The sequence below is a fragment of the Belonocnema kinseyi genome, chromosome 9 (assembly GCF_010883055.1).
Source record: "Belonocnema kinseyi isolate 2016_QV_RU_SX_M_011 chromosome 9, B_treatae_v1, whole genome shotgun sequence".
Taxonomy (NCBI): Eukaryota; Metazoa; Arthropoda; class Insecta; order Hymenoptera; family Cynipidae; genus Belonocnema; species Belonocnema kinseyi.
The window spans coordinates 106,331,951-106,353,610 of NC_046665.1; the positions used below are offsets into that span (position 1 = coordinate 106,331,951).

The 21,660-nt window shown below is 27.5% G+C and overlaps 1 protein-coding gene across 3 annotated transcripts in view; it reads left to right on the forward strand.

Annotated features, from left to right (window-relative positions):
- Positions 1-4,568: 4,568 nt before the first annotated feature.
- LOC117180034 (phosphofurin acidic cluster sorting protein 2) overlaps positions 4,569-21,660 on the forward strand; it is a 163,285-nt gene continuing 146,193 nt past the window's right edge. For all 3 annotated transcript variants that reach the window (XM_033372330.1, XM_033372329.1, XM_033372331.1), the window contains exon 1: positions 4,569-4,713. In XM_033372330.1, coding sequence (XP_033228221.1) covers positions 4,610-4,713 — 104 coding nt within the window. In that variant the 5' untranslated portion in view covers positions 4,569-4,609. The remainder of the gene's footprint in view (positions 4,714-21,660) is intronic.

The window sequence follows — 21,660 nt, forward strand, 5'->3', positions numbered from 1 at the left end:
CTTTCTTGTTTTCTCTCTTGGCAAATTGACACACCCAATTAAATCCCTTAGGTAACAGTTGCCTGAATCTCGCCCAATCCTTCTCCTCAATCCAAGTCTCTGCTAATCCGTCATAATCAAAACTTTTTATAAAATTCCAGAAGTCCCTGTCTTTGTTCCTAACACCAGCTACATTCCAAAAAAGAAATTTGCACCCCCCTGCTCTCGCAACCTTTCTTTTTTCTTGGTTCAAGGTCGTTGGGATTACTGAAAATTTGTATCTTCCCTTCTCTGACTCATCTCCAGGTCCCTCCAACTTATCCAAACTTGATTAACCCTCAATTTTTGGTATCCTAACTTTACCTCCTTACCCTGTTCTCTTTCAGTCCTGGCTATTTCTACTATTTCCCTTTGTATTCTCCTTTCTTCTCTGGTGATATCATGATCAATAAAAATCTTCTTACCACTTAATACTTTTTACATTTCCATGATCGATAGCTTTTCTTCCCAGCTACCTATTTTCGCTATTACTTTTTTCTTTTTACTAAAGCCTACTGCTGTTGCCCATATAATTTCTACTTCTATGTCTAGTTCATTTTTGAAGAACGCCTTTACCTCTGCTTTTTTGTCAGTTCCTTCTGCGTGCAGTCCTCTTATCGCTACATTGTTTTTCCTTTCCCTTTTCTCCTGCGCTTCAAATGCTCTTTTTATCTCCAAAAAGTCTCTATTGTATGTGTACTCCTCCTTTCCCCTATTGACCACCGAGTTCCCCGTTTGAATTGAGTCATTTTCTTTCCTTATTTTATTTTTAATCTCCACTACTTTTGCCTTAATTGTTTCTTCTATAATATGGCTGTTCTCTTTGATCCCAACGATGGAGTTAATTTCATTTAATTTACTTCTTAAAACTGTTCTTTCTTGTTCCCATTCTTCTGTTTTCCTTTTCAATTCTTCGTTTAAATGTCTTATTTCTTTTTCGCGATTCTCCTTTTCCTTCTCTAATTGTAATTTCGTTTTATGTTTCTCAAATTTTATGTCCTGCATGTGATGCCAGAAATACTTTAAAGCTGTTTCCCAATTCCCACCTTCTAACACAGAATTTGGGAAATCAAATTTGTTTTTCGCCTTTTCTAAATTTTTCTCTTCCTGTTTTGCCTGCTCTGTACTTGGTGCATTTATTGTATTCTGTATCGTTGATTCTGTCCCTGTTTTTTTCGAAGCTTTGAATATCTCATCTATCTTTTTTTTATTTTGAGCTTCTCTTACTAGTTTTTCTTCTTTTGGTGGTCTCCCTCTACCCCGTTTTTTCGTCTCGTCTGTCTTATCTAGGTTATTGTCAGTTGTTTCAGTTTTGTCAGTCTTGTCTCTATCGATATCGGTATTTTTATTAAACTTCGCGCCATCTGCTGCTGTTACACCTAACTTCGTGACCAGTTCCTTGTTTCCCTCGTTTTCTGCCATTTTAATACTTTTTCGATCTAACCTATAAATTTTAACCCCTTACGTATATCGCCAATAATAAAATACAAATACCTTTTTAAACGTCATTTTTTAATCTCACTTATCAGGCTACTTTTATTGCACTTAATAATCACCACTCACACCATATAATATCATACAATAACCGTAATTCTTTATAAATACTTCCGTCGTTATGGACACACATTCTCACACTTCCACTCCACCTAACCAAGTCCAATTTAACTATATATTCCATTTGAAATTTTAACTACTTTTTAAAAAACTTTTGTGTGTTGCCAATTAAATTTTTTAATTTTAAAATATAACTAAGCCAGTTTCATTACTCAATTTAGATAAAAAGTGTTGTATTTTGTTGAAAATTCGTCTTTTTTGTTGTTGAATTCTGTTTTTTTATTTAGAAATATTAATTATATTATATTTATATATTATTTAAAAAATCGTTTTTTTTTCGTCGAAAATTAATTTTTTTAAGCTGAGATTTAACTATTCCAGTTAAAGATTTTTTTTAGTCTAGGATTCATCATTTTAGTTAAAAATAATTTATTTGGTTGATAATTTAACTATTTTCTATAAAATGTATGTTTTTGTTTGAAATCCAACTTATTTTGTAGCAAATCAATTTTTTTGGTTAGAACTTTTCGAATTTGAAAATTTCCGCAATATTAAATTTGCGAATAACAAAATTCACGAATTGAAAAATTCCCGAATAATGAAATTTTCTAAGAATAAAATTCCCGAATAATAAAATGCCCACATAATAAAACGTACGAATAAGAAAATTTCCGAATTATAAAATTTTCGAAATAATAAAATTTGCGAGTAATAAAATTCCCGAATTGGAAAATTCTCGAAATAAAAAAACTCGCAAACAATAAAATTCCTGGGTAATAAAAATCGCGAATAATAAAATTTCCGAATAATAATAACATTTTCGGATAACAAAATGTCAGAATAATAAAATTCCGGAATTGAAAAATTCCGGATTAATGAAAGTTCCCACTAATACAATTTCCGAATAACAAAATTCCCGCATAATGAAACGCCCGAATTATAAAATTTTCAAAATAATAAAACTTATGAGTAATAATATTCCCAAATTGGAAAATTCTCGAAATAATAAAACTCGCGAATAATATAATTCATGGGAAATAAAAATCTCGAATAATAAAATTTTTGATTAATAAAATTTTAGAATAATAATAAAAATTTCGGATGATAAAATTCTTGAATAATGAAATTTTCGGATAATAAAGTTTCCGAAAAATAAAATGCTCACATAATAAAACGTCCGAATAAGAAAATTTCAAAATTATAAAATTTTCGAAATAATAAAACTTGCGAGGAATAATATTCCCGAATTGGAAAATTCTTGAAATAATAAAACTCGCGAACAGTAAAATTCCTGGTTAATAAAAATCCCGAATTATAAAATTTTTGAATAGTAAAATTTCCGAATAATAATAACATTTTTGGATCATAAAATTTCAGAATAGTAAAATTCCTAAATTGAAAGATTCTCGAATAATATAATGCCCGCATAATAGAACGTCCGAATAAGAAAATTTCAGAATTATAAAATTTTCGAAAAGATAAAACTTGCGAGTAATCATAAAATTCCCGAATTGGAAGATTCACGAAATAATAAAACTCGCGAACAATAAAGTTCCTGGGTAATAAAAATCCCGAATTATAGAATTTTTGAATAATAAAATCTCCGAATAATAATAACATTTTCGGATCATAAAATTTCAGGATAATAAAATTCCTAAATTAAAAAATTCCCGAATAATAAAATGCCCGCATAATAAAACGTCCGAATTATAAAATTTTCGAAATAATAAAACTTGCGAATAATAAAATCCCCGAATTGGAAAATTCTCCAAATAATAAAACTCGCGAACAATAAAATTGCTGGATTGAAAAATTCCCGAATAATAATAAAATTTTCGGATAATAAAGTTTCCGAATAAGAAAATTCTCGAAATTAAAAAACTTGCAAACAATAACATTCCTGGGTAATAAAATCCCGAATAATAAAGTTCCTGAATAATAATAAAATTTTCGGATAGCAAAATTTACGAATAATAAAATTCCTGAATTGAAAAATTTCCGAATAATGAAATTTTCGAATAATAAAACGTTCAAATAAGAAAATTTTCGAAATAATTTAACATGCGAGTAATAAGATTCCTGAATTGGAAAATTCTCGAAATAATAACACTCGCGAACAATCAAATTCCTGGATAATAAAAATCCCGAATAATAAAATTTCTGAAAAATAAATTTTCCGAATAATAATAACGTTTTCGGATAATAAAATTTTCGAATTATAAAATTCCTGAGTTGAAAAATTCTTGAATAATGAAATTTCCGAATAAGAAAATTTCCGAATTATAAAATTTTCGAAATAATAAAACTTGCGAGTAATAAAATGCACGAATTCGAAAATTCTCGAAATATTAAAACTTGCAAACAATAAAATTCCTGGGTAATGAAAATCACGAATATTAATGAAATTATCGGATAATAAAATTACCGCATATGAAATTCTCGAAATAATAAAATTTGCGAAATATAAAATTTTCGACTTTTGAAAGTTCCCGAATTATAAAATTCTCGAAATAATGATACTTGCGGATTATAAAATTCCCAAGAAATAAAATTCCCGATTTGGAAAAATGCTGTATAATAAAATTTCGGAATTAAAAAATTATCAAAATAAAAAAACTTGCGAACAATAAAATTTCCGAAAATTCTCTCTTTTGAATGAATTCAGTTCTCTTTATAGAAAAAATAATCTTTCGTGGATGAAAATTCGTCTTTTTTATTTGAAAATTCATCTTCATTGGCTAAAAGTATAACTTTTAGCTGGAAAAAAAAACTATTTTGGTTGAGGATTCAACTTATTTTTAAAATTTGCCTTTTTTAAATTCACTAGTTGAAATAAGTAAATGAAAAAAAAAGTAATTACCGACACACAGTACCGCAGTCAGTTACCGATCAAAGATGGCGCTCAAATAAAAAAGATGGCGTCGCGATCGGTAATTGTAGTTCGCGACACCACATTCTCGCCCGATTATGCAGTTTGCCGTGAGCCGCGAAGGAACGAGGGTGTATGTTGTGATATCGTGGGCAGACTGGCCGAAAAATGGCGGAGCGCACAAAGACAGCAGCCCCGGCCACCCGGCCCGTCCCCATGAAGCTTTTTGCTACCTGGGAAGTGGATCGAACGCCTCCCAATTGTATACCCAGGTAGTAACCTCCTCTATTATTACCAAATCTTCTCTGGTCTCTCAAAATGCTGCGAAATTAACCGCTTGTTGTCGACGCCACGACTTTCGCGGTTATTATTTACACGCCCTTTCAGCTTGCCGACTTTTCGCCTTTTGTCCCCGGCCACCATAACAAAAAAACTACCGCATTTTGTGTGTCCACAATCAGTGTCAAGATTTCAGTGTTTATTGTTGATGTTTTCATTGATTGCCGACGTATTCGGATTGATCTGTCGAGGTGTGTTACGTTTTTGCGAGGTCCGTTCTACACGTTCCAACGCGAAACGGATGTCAGCTGTCAACGGGACGTGACATTTATCCCTCGATCTGAAACTGTCTTCGAATTTTAATTAGGTTTAATTTCATTCTGATCTAGTTTTATTGCCTAACAGTGCGTGATGACGTTTAACAATTTCTTGCTGTTGTCACGATTTTTCGAGTTTTTACCTTTATTCAAATTGGGCGTCTCTGAATTTTGGCTGGTAATAAATTTGTTTTATTAGTTTTATAGTATTCTACAAAAATTCATTTTTCAGGCAGACTATTTCAAAATTTATTTTTGTAAAAATATCTTTAATGGCTGTAGAAATTTATAATTTTTGTCAAATTCCAATATCTGTACCTTTTGATTTGATTGTCATTCAAGCTGTATTTTTTTCTATCTAAAAAATTGGCGTAACAAAATGTCTCGAAAATCTCCCACTCATTGTTGTTGAAATTCGATTGGCTTTTGAATTGCTTCAAATTGCTCCATTTATTACGTTTAACATTTCAAAATGAAAAATAAATCCGCTGCTAACTTTTAATTCAATCTTTATCCATAAATATATTTATTTAATTTTTAATTTATTTATTTATAAATTTTTACTGATAAAAGAAGATTTCAAGGAATTTCAGACCGATTTAAATGATTTAAAACAATTTTATAGGATTTCAAGGGATTTATAACATTTTTAAACGATTTGAGATCATTTCTAGAAACTGTTACGTGTCATGTATTTTGTTTAAACTTTAAAGAAATTATAATTGAATTTTCCACTGTGGGAAATCAAAGAAAACTGATAATTCAATTTTCAACCGTAGAAAATTAAAATGTTCAAAAATCAAATATAACTGAAAATGGAATTAGTAAATGTTGATAATTGAGGAAAATTGAAAAGTTTTTTTTTACTGTAAATAATTAATGAAAAATTTATAATTGAAGAAAATTGAATATTTAGTTGTTGAAAAATTTCAGAGAAATGAAAATGAATTTATTAATTGTGGAAAATTAAAGAAAATTTGAAAATTCCATTGTAGGGAACTTTTTACATTAACGAAAATAATTCCAACTTTCATCGTCTACTTGCAATATTTAAAAGTACAACATTTTTGATAGAAGATTGTTACTTTTCTACATATAAATATAAATGTTTAATCTTTACCCCTTTTTGAGCTCCTTTTGGAATTTGTTAAAAATTAATTTTTTAAAAAGATTCATCATTTTAGTCAAGAAGTCATCTCTTTGTTTGAAGATTAGACTATTTTGTTGAAAATTCTTTTTTTTTTTTAATTAATTTTTTGACTGAAAATTTAACTATTTCTTATTTTTTATTAAAATTGATCTTTTTATATTGAAAATTCATGTATTTTGTTTAAAATGCATCTTTTTAGTGGTAAATTAATCTCATTGGCGAAAAATTCGTCTTTTTGTTTGAGAATTTATATCAGTAGGTTCAACATTCATCAATTTGTTTAAAAAATCAACCATTTTGTTGAGATTTTAATTATTTTGTTGAAAAATTAATAGGTTGTTTCAAAATTTAACTATTTTGTAGGAAATTCAACTTTGTTGTTTAAAATTGAACTATTTTGTTGAAAATATGATTTCTTTGATTCAAATACACACAATTATTTTTTTTTTAAGGATGAAAGATCGAAAATAGAAAAACCAATTATTATATATCTCGTTAAGAATTCATCTTTTGTTCCAAATTTGAACTATTATTGGCTGTTTAAAAATTCAACTATTTTGTTGAAATTTCATTATGTTTTGCGGCATCTTTGATATAATATTCTTGTTGCAATTTATTTAACTTGTAATTCTATTTATTTTTTTGCACATGAAAATTCAATTGCTTTGTTAAAAGTTTAACTCTTTCCCTAAAAATAATATTTCTGATTAAAAATTTAACTACAAATTTCATTTGAAATTTTCACTATTTTTTAAAAAACTTTTGCGTGGCCAATTAAATTAAAAAAATTTTTAAATATAACTAAGCCAGTTGTTCATTCATCATAAAAAGTATTGCATTTCGTTAAAAACTCTTCTTTTTCGTTGTTGAATTCTGTTTTATATTAAAAAAATATTTATTATATTATATTTCTATTTTATTTAAAAAACCGTTTTTTCATCAAAAATTCTACAAATACAATTTGCGAATTATAAAATTCCTGAATTGAAAAATTCCCCAATAATGAAATTTTTGAATAATAAAATTCCTGAATAATAAAACGTACGAATAAGAAAATTTCCGAATTACCAAATTTTTTCGAAATGATAAAACTTACGAATAATAAAATTATCAAATTGACAAGTTCCTAATAAAAAATTACCGAATTGAAAGAATCCCGAATAATAAAATGTCCGCAATAATAAAACTTGCTAATAATGAAGTACCCGAACAATAAAATTCCTGAACAATACATTTCCGGAGTAATAAAATTGCCGAATAATATTTCATCTGATTTTATTATCTTTTATGAGGGATAAAATTTATTTTATAAGGAATATTAAAATAATTTCTAGATACTAAAGAATCCTTAAAGATTTCAAAGACTTTCATGTAATATCTACGAGTTTCAACTGATTTAAGAATATTTCAAGAATTTTAAAAAATATATTGCAAGTGATATTTATTCATTTTAAAAGATTCAAGAAGAGTTCAATTGGAATATAAATATTCAAAATATTTTATTTTAATTTTCTAGTTTTTTATTTTGTTTTATTTTTCGAGTATTTGAAAATATTTCAGGGATTTTCAAAGTATTTAAAAAAATTTCACGAGATTTCACAGCACTTCTAAAAGGACTGCAAGTAACTTCAAAACATTTCAAAGTATTGTGCAGATTATTTAAGGAATTCCAAATAATCTTTTTAGATTCCATGGCTTGCGAAAGAAATTTATGGGATTTGACCGGAATTTTATAGCTTTCAACTAATTTTAGAAAACTTTCAGGGATTGAGAGGAATTATAATGATTTTGTAAACGCTTTCAATGTATTTAAATATAATTTACGGAATATTACAAAACCTTTGAAGGTTTAAAATTATTCGAAATGATTTCAAAATATTTCAAGGAATTTCCAGATACCCCCAAACTATTTTAAAAGATTCTGAGTATTGTCGACGAATTTTTTAAGAGTGAGCGTATCTGAATTTTGTTTTTTTAATATTATTTTTTATTAATTTTATAGCATTCTATTAAAATGCATTTTTAAAGACAGGCTATCTCAAAATTTGATTGAAAAAATTTATTTTTGTAGCAATATCTTTAATGTATGTAGAAACTTCAATTTTTAGTAAAATTCTAATATCCTTTCCTTTTTTTAAAATTCTAGTTGTGTTTTTTTTATCCAGAAAAATAGTGTAACGGAATTTCTCGAAAATCTTGCACTCAATTTTTTTGAAAACCTGATTGGCCTTTGAATGACTTGAAATTGTTCCATTTATTACGTTTCAGATTAAAAAATTATTCTGCTGCTGTCTTTCAATTCAATGTTTGAAATTTAATCTAAACCCATACATTTATTTATTAAATTTTTTATTTATTTATTTATGCACGAGTTTTAACATTTTCAAGAAAATTACAAGGGTGTTTTTCGGATATTAAATGATAAAAAGATTTCAAGGGTATTAAAATAATTTCTAGAGACTGTAAGTAATTCTTAAGGATTTCAAAGACTTTCATAGAATATCTGAATTTTAACAGATTTGAAAAGATTTCAAGGGAAAAGGTTTGAAAGAATTTCACAGAAAATCTATGAATTCTTAACTGTTTTAAGAAGATTTAAAGGGATTTTAGAACAAGTTAAGATATTACAAACAATTTTATGGAATTTCATAAGATTTTTATGTGTTTCAATTAATTTTAAAGTTAAACTAATTTAAAAAGATAAAAATCTATTTAAATTTTTTTTATGGATTTTCGAAGTATTAAAAAACATTCTTTTTGGTTGAGAATTCAACTATTTTGTTAGTAAATTAACTTTTTGTTGAACATTCTTCTTTTTTGTTTAAAAAATCATCTCTTTAGTGGAAATTTCATTTTAGTTGTACATTCGTATTTTATATATATATATATATATTTGTCAACAATTTTTTATCACTGAAAATTCGACTTTTCTTGGTTGAAAATTTATTTATTTCAGTTCAAAATTTATTTATTTTAGTTCAAAATTTAACTCGTTGTTTAAAACCACATATACTTTGTTAAAAATTGATCTTTTTGATAGTGGATTAATCGCCTTGATGAAAAGTTCATCTTTTTTTTTTTGTCATCTTTGTCTTCGAATTATAATTAAATTTAATTTGATTCTGTTGCCCAACAGCGCGCGATGACGTTCACAATTTCTTGCTGTTGTCACGAATTTTCGAGAGCTTTTACACTTTTTTAAAGTGTACGTATCTGAATTTTGTTTTCTAATAACATTTTTTTATTAGTTTTTATATTATTCTAATTTTTTTTTCATCTCAATTTCAATATTTTGAAGAAACTTCGAAAATTATATTTATATCACTTTAATACAAATAAAACAATGAAACTTAAGAAATAAATAGTTGATCGAAATTTTTATTTTATATCATAAATTTGTCCCCCCTTCAAATGATAATTATTGGTCTAAAATTTTTTATTCACTGTAAAATCTTTTTTGGTTACAAATTCGTCAATTTTTGTTTTGAAAATTCATCTTTTTTGGTAGAAATGATATTTTTTAATGGAAATTGCAACTGTTTGGTTTAAAAATAAAATGTTTGTTTTGTTTTGTTCAGAATTCATCTATTTTCATACAAAATCGTCTTTTTGGGATAAGTTCGACTCTTTTTGATTGAAAATTAAAATCGTTTTCAGTTTAATTCATTTACTATTATAGATTTAAACCGTTTTCAAACGTAGATTTAAATAATGTCTAGAAACTCTAAAGAGTTCTGAAATATTTCAAATACTTTCACAAAATATCTATGAATTTTAACAGATTTAAGAAGATTTAAATTGGGACTGTAACAGATTTCAAAAAATTTAATGTACTTTCAATGGATTTCAAAAAATTTATTGTAATTTTCGAGTTTTAAAGTATTTAAAAATATTTTAGGGATTTTCAAAGTATTTAAAAATATTTGAAGAGATTCGAGAATATTTCAAGGGATTTCCAAGAGTCTTTTTAAATGTCATGGTCTGTGAAAGAATTTTAAGCGATTTTGCAGGATTTTATAGGTTTCAACTAATTTTAGAAGTCTTTAAGGGATTGAGAGAGATTTTAACGATTTTGTAAAAGTTTTCACTGTGTTTCGAAATATTTCACGGAATATTACAAAACTTCTGAAGGTTTAAAATGATTATAAAAGATTTCAAGGAATTTCTCAAGGCCCCCAAACTATTTAAAAAGATTTTAAGTATTGTCGAAGAGTTTGAAAATATTTCAAGGGATTCCACAAGATTTCAAGTTATTTTTAAAGATTTCGACGGCTTTCACAATGTATGGATTAGACCTTCTGTCGCTCGCTTTTTGTTCTTTTATTATAAAAATTCTACACACAGAATTACAAATGAATTCTGAACATTTAAAGGACTTGCAAGGGATTTTTAGAGATTGAAAAATATTTTAAAACATTTCAATGGAACCAAGGATTTCAAGTAATTTCAACAGATTTAAAAAAATTATGGGATATTCAAGGGATTTCATATCAAAATTATTGGGAATTTACGAGTTTCAAAAATTTTTTATTGATTATTGCGGACTTGAACAAATTTTTTAAGTTTTCGATTTGTTTGAAATTATTTTAAAAGATTCTGTGGGGCATCAGAAAAATGTATAGTATTTCATGAGCTTTCAGAAAAGAGTGATCATACTCTCATTTAATAATAAGATATAACTTTTTCAAGATTTGGAGCATTTATTTATAGTATATTATGTTACCGTAGAAACTTCCAATTCTTGTAAGTCTTTGTAATGGTCATTCTGCTTTCTTCAAATTTTTTATCAAGTTTGAGGCGTCTTTCTTTCTTTTCAATTGTCATCTTGTTATTCGTTTTTATCAATGAACTTAAAATAATGTATCGCTTACAGCTTTAATAATTTCACGCAGAAATATTATAAGTTAAGGAACTTTAACATTTCAATGTCTAAAAATGAATCTGCAATTTGTTGTCGCAACAAATTTTAAGAGAGACACCCAAACGTGAATAATAAAAAACTAGTTGACGTCGTAATTGTTTTTTGAAATGTAGTTGTTTACATATTTCTTAGTTTTCTTCCGCTTCAGACAAAATTCGTAATTTTAATTAAATTTTAATTTACAAATGTTGATTCTATTCCCTGAAAGATTCTTTACAATATTCTTTAAGTTTTTAATGGAAATTACTTTATTCATAAATAATACGTATAATTATTTTTAGTTAGTCATTTTTTGCATGGAATCATTTGCAATGAAAAATACTACTATCAATTCATAAAAACAGCTTCTAATAATAATTAACCAGAATAGAAATTCGATATTGAATGAAATTTTGTTTTCTAATTTTGATTCAATTTTAAGTTCTTTCTTTTAGTTTCAATTGTTTTTATTTGTAATTGTTGTTTCGCAGCATGTAGATAACGAAAGTGTTGAAACAAAGGTAAATAAAAGATTAAAACTCAAACATAAGAAGGAAAGAGTCTTTAGAAAAAGATAACATGTTTTCCTCAATAATTCTGCGAATACATAGATTTGTTTTCATTGCATAACGTCCACTTGTAAAAATAGAATAATATAGTGTTCAAGATTACAATTTTTTACATATTATCAATGTATTTACTGTTTTAGTTTGTTTATTACTTTCAATTTTTACCAAAAAAAAATAACAATTTACGTAAAATTAAAAGCGTGTTTATGGCGTAAAACACCCAAGTTAAATAAAGTAAAATCTGTAGTTTTCTATAATCACTTGCACATTTTTACAACAAAGCAAAAAAAAAGGATTATAATAAAAAGTTATACCAATTTTTGAATTGTAGAAGCTTATACTTTTTTGTTAATTTTTCTACTTTTCTACAAGAGACTAGAAAAAAAACGGCTATTTATATTTAATTGTATTTTTTTTTTTTGTTAAATTTCGTACATATTATTAACAAAAAGTTTCCACCCTTTTTCTTGATCTTTCGCTTAAATTTTAACTAAATTAATAGTACTTAATAAGAAAATATCATTATTTTTGCTATAAGGTTAATTTTTCTCAACTGAAAATTCTACTTAAAAATTTTCGGTTCAGAATTTATATCATCTGGTTAAAAATTCTACTCTTCGGGAATTTGAAATTAACCTATCATGCCGCTATTCTTTTTTTTAAATTAATTTTTGCTGTTGATAACAAAGTAACTGTTTTGATAAAGAATCGTCTTTTTGCGTTTAAGATTATACTTTTATCCTAGAAAATTCGATTTTTTGTTGAAAATACATTTTTTTGTGCTGAAAATTCAACTGAATTTTTTTTTTTCAAAATTTAACTGCTTTGTTCGAAATCCGTATTTTTAATTAAACAGTTTCTTTAAAACTATTTTTGTTCATTAATTTAAAAATAACTTTTAAATGAAAAAAATCATTTTGAATTAAGGGAAAATTTCATTCGGACTAAAAAATTTAATTGAACTAAAGAAATTTCTTTGAATCAAAGAAACTTTTCTTTGACTGAGAGCCAGTGAATGTTTTTCTTTGAACCAATAAATCTTTTTTCCGGGTGAGGAGAATTCATTTTTTTTTTTTAATTTAACTCTTTTTTTTGAAAAATTGTTTCTTTTTTTTGAAAGTTTTTTTTTTGTCAACTGAAAATTTAACTATTTCAGTTGAAGATTCATAATTATAGTTGAAAATTTATTTATTTGATTAAAAATTCAACTTATTTTACCGAAAATTTAACTCTTATGTTTGAAAACACAACAGTTTTTTGTTGAGGTTTAATATTTTTTGTTTGCAAAATTCGACCGTTTGGTCTTTGTATGTTGAAAATTTAACTAATTGATTGTAAATGCAACTATTTTGTAAAAGAGAATTTTTTTATAGAAAATGGAACTATATGCTTAAAAATTCAACCTTACAGCTGGTTGAAAATTAACTTCTTTTGTTGAATATTGATTTTTTCGTGTTTAAAAGTCAACTGTTTTCTAATCTATTCGACTTACTAGTTTAAAAACTCAATTGTTTTGTTGGAAATTTATCTCTTTTGATAGAAAATGATTTTGTTTTGTTTTTTGTAAATATTCAACTATTTTGTTGCTAATGGAATATATTTCGACTTGACGTTTGAAAAATTGAACGCGTTTTATATTGAATTCAATATGGTACTGACATTCATTTTATTAAAAATTTTATTCCCCTATTGTCGTGAAAAATTACCATATTTCCCTTGTTTTCAGAGCATTTTGGGCTTTGAGGTATGTTTCTGTATTAAAGGAAAATATTTTATTTAAATTTCAATTAAATAGAACGCAATAAATATACCATAAAATTTAATCAAAACTAAGATTCGAAATCTACAAAATTTTCATCTTTTATCTCATTTTCAAATCAAAATTGTCGATATCTTGAGGTTCTAGACTTTTTTGAGTAAATAAAAGCTACATACATGTTCACAAAGGAAGAGAAATAAATTCCAGGTGTGTCACGCAGGAATCGAGACAATCCATAATATCCACTGGACGTATGCATACATCGCTTGTAAACTGAAAAGCAAATCTCAAGATGCAATTTATCTCTGTCTTGAAATATGACCTCTTCCATCTTATAGAAAACCAATCTGGAAAAAGCAGTTAAAAAAAATACTATAATTTTGCACGACTGCAACTCGAGGATCTATATAGCATCCTAAGAAGCTTATTGTTTCCTGCCGACTTGCATTTCAATTACTCTTAGTTTACAGTTTTGAGCATTGCGCTTCACTCTTTGTCATTTCCAATTTACAGTCATTTTCTAATTTATTTCGTGATTGTTCCAAAATTTTGGAAATTAGCCAAGAATGTTATAATATTTAATATTTTCAACCAAAATGAAATAACAGGTCACTCTTCTTTTTTTAATTCTTTTAAAAATTAGTTTTTTAAAGAATGAATAATTTTTTAACCCTCAACGAATTTATTTTTATAAAAAATGAATCAATGTTGTGTTAATAATTCCGAATTTTAATGTATTGCTTTCTGATAGAGGGATGTTTGGAATTACCTACATTTTCAAATCTAATTTTTTGACATATTTCGATATAATTCCTTATTAAAATATGTTCATCTGCTAGGCTTTTGTGCTAGATCGACCATTTTGAAGTAGTTCCTTTTATTTTAGAGGTTTCAAATTTTTTTACCTGGCTTATATGAGAACAAATTTTTTGGTATTTAAAATACAGCAGTACGATACTTAGTGTATTTGTTAGCGTCTTCGGGACGCATCGATCGGCCTATTGTTGAACCTTTTATGACACACCAGTACCGATTCATGAAGTTTTAAAAAAAGGTTTATTTTGTTTATAAGGGAACAACTTTCTCGATATTCAAAATACGATGTTTATTCTACTTGTTTGCATCTTCGAGACGCATCGATTGACCTATTGTTGAAACTTTTATGATCAGCCAGCACCGGTTTATCAAGTTTCACAAAAGTTCGTGAATTCTCTTTTATGATAAAAACTTTGTCCCATTTTAGAAATACTGTATCTGACATGTTTTTCGTGTCGTTGAGACTCGTCGAATGACCAAAGGTACCTTTTAAGACGTTTCATGATCTAGCAAATCGGTTTTAAAGATTTTTTAAATATGTTGTTTATCTTTTTGCTGTGAGGAAATTTTTTTAATATTGGGATTAAAACAGCAATGTATAATATGTGTTCGCGCTTTCGAGACGCATCGAGTGCCCAATTGAAGTACCGTTCAGGACTTATCATAACCAATCAACATCGTTTTTGTTTTTCTTAACAAAATATTCTACTTTTTTTTTTTGAAGAGGACCTTTTTTAATTGGAAATATAGGGAGTATTATAAAATTGTTCGCATCTTCAAGACGCATGGATTGACCTATTGACGAACTTTCGATGAACATCGATTAACATTTTGATAGGCTCTGATTTTCGGAAAATAAGATTATCATTAAGACAGAAACATAAGCTTGACAAATGTTGAAATTATTATTTTTTCTCTTAGAGTCCTAATAAAATTATATAAATAAAAGCGAAATATTTGTTTTACTTTTGTTTCTTTTTTTCTTATTACTTGTGCAACTTATAGTAATTACCAGCAAGTGGTTTACTTCATTTGGTATTAAATTTAAATGTACCAAATTATGCCATTTTGTGGTAATCGTAACTGTCGTAATCTAAACTTAAATACATTAATTCACTGTTACGATATGCAGCAACCGATATTTCAGCAGACAAGACTTCATTGCACAATATATGTCATTTAAATAAAATAGTTGAACTTCAGAGGTAAATTATGAATTTCAAAGATTACAAGCCTCGGATTCAGGACATACCATTGACACATTTCAAGACATAATTTTGAATATAAAATACAAATTTCGAATCACTATTTATTATTTTGTTTTATTTCTTTTTAATGCCATATGAATATAAGTTTCCTAAGATTCTTAGAAGATTAAACAGATTTTTGAAAAATTTAGACATCAAATAAAAAATTCTACAAAAAAATTAATCTTCAACCTAATAGTTGAATTTTCATACAGAATTATGGATTCTCAATCTAAAAAATAATAGTTGATAATTAATATAAAAAATATTCTTTATTTTAAATCAAAACATTTGAATTCTTCCAAAAAGGCGAAAATTTTCAACAAAATAGTTGAAATCTTAGGCAAAAAGATTTTAATTTTAAACCAAAAATTTTGCAATTTTAATTTTTTTTAATCTGCCCGCTTTTGAAAACGCTATAACTCGGAGAATTTTTTTTAAAGCGAAAAAAGTCATAAGGATAAATTATTTGTTCTTTTCAATACTATAAATATCAATAGATGGAATTTTCAAATTCAGAAAAAAGTGGTTTAAAAAATTTTCGAAATGCGCTCACTTTTTGAATTTTGATCAAAAATGGCTGGTTAACGAACTCGTCCTTTCTTTTAGGACCTGGAAAAAGTGTGCCAAAGATGGATTTGATTCGTTCATTTTTTCGAGAGTTATCGTGTTTACGGAGAGACGGCCGGACGGACAGACGCCATCGTGAAAACCTGATTTTCGGATTCAGGGGGTCTCGAAACGTGGAGATCCGTTGCAAAAGTGTAATGTCAAATTTCCGACAATTCTAATACTTTCTCAATCATAAATGATGAGAATGTAAAAAAGGTGAAATTTTATCAAAATAAAATGAATTTTCAATCCCGAAAGATGAATCTTCAACCAAAAAAAGATTTTTAATTCAAGAAAGAATGAAAGAAAATGTTAGGCAAAGTATAATTTGAAGGGAAAAATAATCTTTAATACAAAATATATCAAATTTGAAGAAAAGTTCGAGTTTGAAAGAGTTAGCACTTTTTTAAGCTTGGGAAAAATGTAACAAAGTTTAAAAATATTTTTAATTTTTTCTAAACTTGTATAATTCTTTAATATATCTTAAAACGACACGAATTATTCCTGAAAATGAATTTAAATCTTCCGGATTCATTTTGATATTTTTTGTAATTTTTCATAATGTTTTAAAATATTTTTAAATGTTCTGTTAAAATTAATCTTTAAAATTTTCCCAGGATTCTTAAGCAAATTATTTAATTGTCTTGAAATTGGTCAAAATCTTTAAAAACTTCAAATTATATATAGGAAATTTTCCTAAAACCATATAAAACTTCTGCAAAATGAAAAAAATGCTGAAAATCTTCCAAATTCTTTTTTGACAATTTTGAAAATCTTTTGGAACTTCTCAAAATCTTGTTAAATAAAGTATTGAAAGAACTTTTATGAAATCAAAAATTATTGATAAAACTCAAAATTGTTTTGAAAATTTTCTAAGTTTTTTGTTCCAAATCTTAAAAAATATTAATTTTAAAAAATCTTAAAAAGCTTCTTCGTTTTTGGTACAAAATCTTCAAAAATCTACATTTTTCAAACTTATTAAAATAATTTAAAGTGTGTAAAATTATTTTGTATCTTTTCAAAATTTCGAAAATCTTTTTTAGCGTTTCAGAATCGTGTTAAATATTCTCTTAAATTAATTTTTTTAAGATGAAGAATCATTTTCAATATATATATTTTAAAATTTCAAATTATTATCGAAATTAAAAAAAAAACGTCTAAATAGCTTTTAAATTAACCTGATTTTTTTTCTAAAATTTTGTTATCTTACAAAATTGAAAAAGTTTGTTTCAAGCTTAATCTGATTTTGTGGAATTTTACGGGATTTCAGATAATTTCAAAGAAATCACCATTTTCGAAGGATTTTTCAAAGATATTATGTAGATTTAAAGATATTTTACAGGGGTTTATTAGATTTATGTGAGATTACTAGGGATCTGACGAGAGGCAGTTATTTGATCCATTTCAAGTCACTTCAGATTATTTTAAGGAGTTTATGGCATTTTAAAAATTCTCAAGAAATTTAACGAAATTTAAATTTTTAAAAGGATTTTTAAAGAATTTCAGAAAATTTCAAAGTACACTGTTTCAAATTTCTAAGATGAGTCCGAGGCCTGAGATTAAAAGTGTTTAATAATTTTAATTTAATATTTTGCAAGATTGCTCATTTGTTAAACGAAATATAATCTCATGATATTTATAAATTAGAATATAGGAGTTTTCTCTTTACAGTCGATTTGAAAATAAGACTTCAGACCTCATATAGTATTGAGTAAAATCCTGTAAAGGTGGATCAACCGGCTATCACCTTATAAAAATTATATATAGGTACTCTGATAAAAAACATGTTTAAACTGCATTTACAGATTATTCGAATAGGATGCTTTGAGCCCAGAGGAATATGAGAATCATACTGTTAAAGAAAATCTTCCTTAATTAGAGCCTCGTTTAAAGCCGGTTTAAAGGCTCTTCTCGTTCCTAAATGACCAGAATTTTATTAAAACTTCGTCAATTTTTTTATTGGTCAGAGTTATTAGTTTAAGATCCAATCTTTTCTCGGAAATTCATATTCAGATCCAATCTGAAATCTAGTTTCCGCAAGTTTTTATTTCATCCTGAAAAAAATTTAAAATATTCTAAACGACGAGGCTTTAATTTTAACACCAGAGGTGCTAGTCACGTAATTTGAAAACGAGTGTTTAGTTAGCAGAGAAAAAATTGGGACAAGTACAACTTAATTGTTAGAGAGGTGAGTCTTGCAAGCAAGTTTCTAGGTCAAAAGTGAAAAAATCCAAAAAGAAAGAGAACTGGGTAATCGATCCTGTTCAGATTTACTACTCCATTCATTGTGATAACATTTTCCTTCGTATTTCTAAATTGTAACATTGGCCAAATCACCACAGTCTACAAATGTCATCGATTTATTGCTCTGCAGTCGCAATATATATTTAATATTTATGATTCTCTCCATTCGCAAAATTAATTTCCATTACGTATCATGTCTTCAAATTATTTTGATAAATTATTAACGTTCACGTAAATTATTGGTATCAACTTATGTTTCGATTTTTTTTTTATTTACGTGATCTAATTTCTTTTTATCGCGAAAGATAAGATCGTGACGTCGAGTTAATAACTTTATGATATGAAGATTATCGTGGGTTCAGTTTATCTTGAACGTCATATTGTAATATGTAACACCTGGCGGGCGCTTTAATTAACGCAACTCCAACATGCGACTTAAGGTCAATCGATTCCATTTCCAAGGCAATTTATTAATTTTTAATTTCTTCCTGCCTTTTCATTAAAGTCGCTTTTAAAAATTACTCATGTGGAAATTTCCGGGCTTAGTCCTTTTTAACTGTTAACACACTCGAGGTATGATTGCAAGAAAAATGGTAGGTGTAAAAAAAGGAATGCAGGAATGCAAGAAAACAGGAGCACAGGAGAAAAGGAACGCGTAAAAAAAGGATCGCATGAATGCAGTAAAAAAGGAACACAGGAGAAAGGTATGCAGAAATGTAAGAAAAAGGAACGCAGGAATACAAAAAAAGGAATACAGGAAAAAAGCGACGGAATGTAATTAAAAATGAATTTAGGAAAAAGGAACGCAGAAAAAGAAACGTCAAATTGCCGGAAAAAACAACTAAGTAATTCAAAAGAAGAAACGCATTAATGCAAGAAAATAGGAATGCTGGAAAAGAAACTCATCAATGCAAGTACAAAGCAACATGGAGTGGAGGAATGCAACAAAAGAAACGTCGGAATGCAAGAAAAGAGGAATATAGGGCAAAAAGAATGTAAGAATGCAGCACAAGAAGTGTAGGAAAAAGTGAGGCAGGAATGCAAAATAAAGAGGAACAAGCAAAAAAGAACGCAGGAATGCAAAAAAGGAACGCAGAAAAAGAAAATGCAAGAAAAAAAGGAACGCAGGAAAAAGCCCATGATTGCAAGAAAAAAGTACGATGTAATGCAGAAGAAAGACGCAGGGATGCTAGTAAAATGGAAATCGGGAAAGAAAGTACGCTGGAAAAATAAATATAGGAAAAGAAACGCATTAATGCAGGAAGACAAACGCCGGGATGCAAGTCAAAAGAAACACGGAAAAATATATGCAGGAAAATACAGCAGGAATTGTTATAAAAAAGGAGCGCAGGAAAAGAAACTTTATGAATGCTAGAAAAAAGAAATGATTGAAAAAAAAACGCAGGAATTAAAGAAAAAGGGCACGCAGGAATGCTGAAAAAAAGAACGCAGGAAAAGAAACTTTATGAATGCAAGAAAAAAGAACGCAGGAATTAAAGAAAAAGGGTACGCTGGAATGCTGGAAAAAAGGAACGCAGAAATGAAAAAAGGGATCCAGAAAATGAAACGCCGGAATGCAAGAAATAATGAAAACAGGAAAAGAAACGCCAAAAACAGGAACAGAAACGCAAAAAACAGGAACGCAGAATTGCAAAAAAATAGGAACAGTGAACATGGAAATCAGGAGACGATTTACAAGAATAAAGGAACGCAGCAAAAGGAAAAGAAACGCAGGAATGCAAAAAAAAAGGAATGCCGGAAATAGGAATGCAAGAATGTAGAAACAGGAATACAAGAAAAGAGGAATATTGGAAAAAAGGAACGGAGGAATGCAGGATAAGAAATGCATGAAAAAAGAAACGCAAGAACAGGCGGATCAACAAATAATAAATTAATAATAAATGAAGAATATCGAGATTTAAATAATAATATTAAATTTGCACAGCAAAAAAGGAATGTTTCAAAATCTCTAAATGAATTTCAGAATTGAATCACACGTTATTTCCTTAATTCATATAAACTTTATTCGAATCACGATAAATTGTTGCTTTATTTGAGTACATCTCTGAATTGAAGTACATTTCCGAATTAAGGATCAAACTTTTGAATTATTTGTTTTTACTTTGTAATATAAATTACGTTGAAGACAAAAGTAAAAATGGGAGATTTTCATTTCATTTGATATATTTCTATCTATCAGTGTAATGATTTTAGAAAGCATAATTATTTTATATTATTCCAATGTCAATTTCACGATTTCAAAAAATTAAAAAGATTTTTATTCTATCGCTCGAATGAAGCGGGAAACACTTGGAAACTTGTTTGAGTTTAATTGCTTATTTTTTTAAGTCGAAAAAAGAATGATTATCTCCTCTTCTAACGAGAAACTTTGCAAACAATAATTTTGATTTGTACGTATAAAAATAATTTTTAATCGACTAAAAAAGATAATTTTGAACACTTAAATTTTCGGTCTCAGAGTTAGGGCATTTAAATTTTTTTTCGGTTTTGAATATTTTATGAGCTCATAAAATAAAACAATTTTGAGTCATAACATTTTAATTTCGTATGTTAGGGCAATTTATGATTTCTTCTATTTTTAGGGGTTGAGTTGGGGTTTGTTTCGCAAGACGTATGGGGTTAAGACTTTTTTGACATCGTTTTGGCATCAAATGGTCCTATTATCAACAGTAAAATATTAGGTCTGGAAGTTAGGACATTTTGTATGATTTTTTTCCAATTCTTGGGGATTGAATTTATGTGGGTTGCAGAAGTTGTATTAATGATACCTTTAGGCTATCATTTTGCCACTAAATGATCTTATTATCAAGATTAACATTTTAGATCTGGAAGTTAGGTCATTTTTTATGGTTTTATCTATTCTTAGGGGTAGAATTGGGGTGTGTTCCGGAAGTGCTAGGGAGATTAAACTTTTTTTGAGATCTTTCGACATTAAATGGAGCCATTTCAAGCTGTAAAGATTTAGGTCCCGCGCGATTTTTTTTTCTTGATTCCAGGATGGCCGCTGACCCGAAAAACCCGGAATTATATATTTGTTTTTAATTTTACAATAAATATCGTCTCGCTCTTAGAAACAGATTTGTTTGGATTTGTGGTCAGCGTTACCAACCGCTTTCATTACAATATCGACGATCATTTTACATTGAAGGTTTTAAAGCTAATGTTTTTAAAAATGACTGTTCCTTTTATAATGTATATATTTACAAAGGGGGAGGGTCGGTAAGGTCGGTTTTTGGCCTAATTTATTTTTGGACCAAAAAATCTGAAAAAATCATGGTAGTATCTTATAAGTATCCCGAGTCGAT